Below are 3,064 nucleotides of genomic sequence, written 5' to 3'. Positions count from 1 at the left end.
ATGCCTGATGCACCTATTGTCTCCAAAGCTCCATCGAAATTTAGAGATCCAGAAAGGTCTCCAATGCAATGGAATAACTCAACTTCAGCCGGTGAGAAAACTTTATTAAATAAAAAATGTTAATGAACGTCTTTGAGGAAAAATGTGACTTTACTGAATCAAGAGTCTTGCAAACTTAATTCAGAGAAGAAGAAGAAGATTCAAGTTTAATAGTTGATAAATTTGAGTGTTCATGACATAATGTATTGCCTTAATAATCAAATTATTGGCCATCATTAGCTCTTGAATACGGAAGGTCGTGAATTTTAATTAACTTTCTCTTATATCCTAGACTAATTCAAAGTCGCTAGCTTTTTAATCGACTATTGTTTTCCGTGTGTGGAGAAAGATTATTTATTTGTTCTATTTCGTCTAAATTGATATTACTTTTATGCATTAAAAATACTAATTTCAGGATTTTCTACTTATATAAAGACATGGCGTCCTGTAAACCCAAATTACAAAACTCTTAATCTGGCGTTTGCTAAAGTTTCTGATGACTCATATTACAATTACTACAAAGCTCTGGCTTCTCTAAGGAATATGCATGCTGTGCGATCTGGTAACTTACAGGTGAAAGTGCTAGAGAACGACGTATTAGCATTCTCAAGGTAAAAATGAAAAATCATATTTTTATTAAATAAGAACCGACCAGAAAATCCTCTACTAATTGGAAACGGTGTTTGATGCAGGAATAAAAAGAAGAAAAAATCTGTTTACGTTCTTATCAACTTTAGCGAACAAAATAAGACTGTTAGTTTGATGGAATTTGAGAATACTGATCCAGAACTTGCCTTTTATAGAGCTTCTCCTGGGCTAGGTTTGACGTCAGGGTATGTAAATTACAAAGTAACTTTTTCAAATTGAACCATAAAATGATATGTATTGTAAAAATTGTTACATATGGAGTAATAATTATGCAGTGTAATATGTTTTTGTATAATTTATCTAGCTAAAAGGTATCATAAAAATTGGTCTCTCATATACTGTAATTTAATTTTTCAGGAGCCTCATGAATTCAAACGAAATCAACATTCCGCCCACTGCCACTATGGTCTTCGTTGATTCCTAGAATCGGAACTGTTAATTAGCTTACTAACATAAAATAATTTATATCTAACGATTTATTTATGTAATAATATTGTTAACACGGCCAAATAATTTATTAAATTTAAAATTATTTATGTTGAAATAAAACCGACAACAAAGTTAATATTCAAGATTGTGAAATTGATAACTGATTAAAAATTACCATGCTGACTTACGACTTCACAGTTCATTAAACAATGTTCAAAATGAACAATATTATAGTGTTATATTTGTCTAATTTCCAATATTTTCTAATAATCACTCTAAAAGTACAGAATAGGTTTTGAAGGGTCCAATTACAGAAATGTGCAATGGTTTTATGCCATGATTGCAGTGCGGAGGGAAAGTTAGCATGCTTACCCCATTATCCCGAGCTTTGTTAGTTGCATCGATTGAAATATGAGACTCATGACTATCTAGGATCAGTAAATTTATATTTTCTTTGCTACAGCATACGGTGCTCATAATTTGTTCAAGTTATCACAAAATATATTAAAGTTGTGTTTGTTAAATAATGTTAACCTTATAATGCTATACACTTCTGGTTTTTTTATGATCAGATATTGACGATCGTATTTTGGAGCCAAGGGAATGATCGAATCTGGTATAGCTTTTTAAAAACTTTTTCAATTCCGCCAAAGCGAAGCTTATCCTACTCTCTTCTCTGTAGCAACATGCAAAATTGAACGCTGGTCACTAACAGCTAAAAAAAGTGCTGCAAGAATTTAAAGGTGCAAGTGGTTGAAGGTGATATGCGACAGTTTTCTAAATTAAAGAAACAAAAAGGTAGCTGCCAAATTCGTCAATGCAAAGCCATCTGAGGTCCCTAAATTACACTTTCAATCCCAACAATTTATTTTTCTATAAATGAGAGACAGTCTTAAATCTAGGCATTCAAAGTCTCTAAAGTGCTCGGGGAGATGACCTCTTTGTGAAATTGTGAATAAATCTGAAAAAGGATGAAAATGTGTCTTAGCAGGACTTGATTGATTTACGGTCAATAGATAGAGCGGTTAGCCTTATAGCGTTCTGAATGACTGAAATGACCTGGAAAAGTAAGTACTGCCTAGCAAAGCATCATGTTTATCTTACTTAATCTACGACCTATTATAAATAAGTCCTTACGATGAATGTGTAACGGGACCGAATAAAAGTTCAAGTTTGTATGGACAATGTCCATTCGCTGTAACGAATTGAAGTACTTTATTAATTACGCATGGTATTGTGATATACATATGCCAAGTGGATGAACGAAAAATATCCTGCTCGTTAACCTGAATAGTGGAGGGGATAATGCCTTTGTTCCAGATTCTGTTAAACCTTTCGATTTAGACTGTTTTGAGTCCTCTAAAAATTATATTTTCTCCTCCTCCTTACATTCCTAGTTTCTACTGCAATATTTATATCATTAGTTTCTAGCTCAAATTTGATATTATTTCGCAGTTTTCTGTGGCGTAAAGTAAAGAGTCAAGTTGCTGTCTTTGATAAATCCTATGTTCGAAAATCTATCTACACTTGTCTAAGTCGCCTTTGTCACTCGGAGAATAGCTACCTTGGTTAATTAATAAGAACTCATGTTCAGGGATAATGCTAACATATACGGTATTAAGCTTTTCAGGTATAAAGATTATTTTAAGGATTTTCATTTCCTTTTTGTTTATAACAGGGAGCTCGAAAAGGTGTAGGGGTTTGAACAACATTATTTCTGTGACCAGTCACAGGGGTGCCTTCCCGCCCCCACGGGACCTGAGAAAGGGATTTGGGCAACATTATTCCTGTAGCTAATCACAGAGGTGCCTTTCCGCCTCTCATGAGAAGTTTGTTACATGAAAATCGACATATAATTCATTTTTCTCGAAAACTATCACTCGCAAAAACAAAAATAATCGATATAAAATATGTACCTTAATGGGAACTATAACTTTTGTAACGAACA

At 33.3% G+C, this 3,064-nt stretch overlaps 1 protein-coding gene across 1 annotated transcript in view; it reads left to right on the top strand.

The window, feature by feature from the left end:
- Nucleotides 1-1,111, top strand: part of LOC117177365 (alpha-glucosidase-like) — a 2,789-nt gene extending 1,678 nt beyond the window's left edge. Inside the window, exons 5-8 of the mRNA XM_033368005.1 lie at nucleotides 29-91; nucleotides 455-650; nucleotides 732-872; nucleotides 1,045-1,111. Coding sequence (XP_033223896.1) covers nucleotides 29-91; nucleotides 455-650; nucleotides 732-872; nucleotides 1,045-1,111 — 467 coding nt within the window. The remainder of the gene's footprint in view (nucleotides 1-28; nucleotides 92-454; nucleotides 651-731; nucleotides 873-1,044) is intronic.
- Nucleotides 1,112-3,064: the final 1,953 nt, after the last annotated feature.

This window comes from Belonocnema kinseyi, chromosome 1, assembly GCF_010883055.1.
Source record: "Belonocnema kinseyi isolate 2016_QV_RU_SX_M_011 chromosome 1, B_treatae_v1, whole genome shotgun sequence".
Lineage (NCBI taxonomy): Eukaryota > Metazoa > Arthropoda > Insecta > Hymenoptera > Cynipidae > Belonocnema > Belonocnema kinseyi.
Note: the sequence above shows the minus strand (reverse complement) of the source record. Positions and strands in the feature narration are given on the sequence as shown.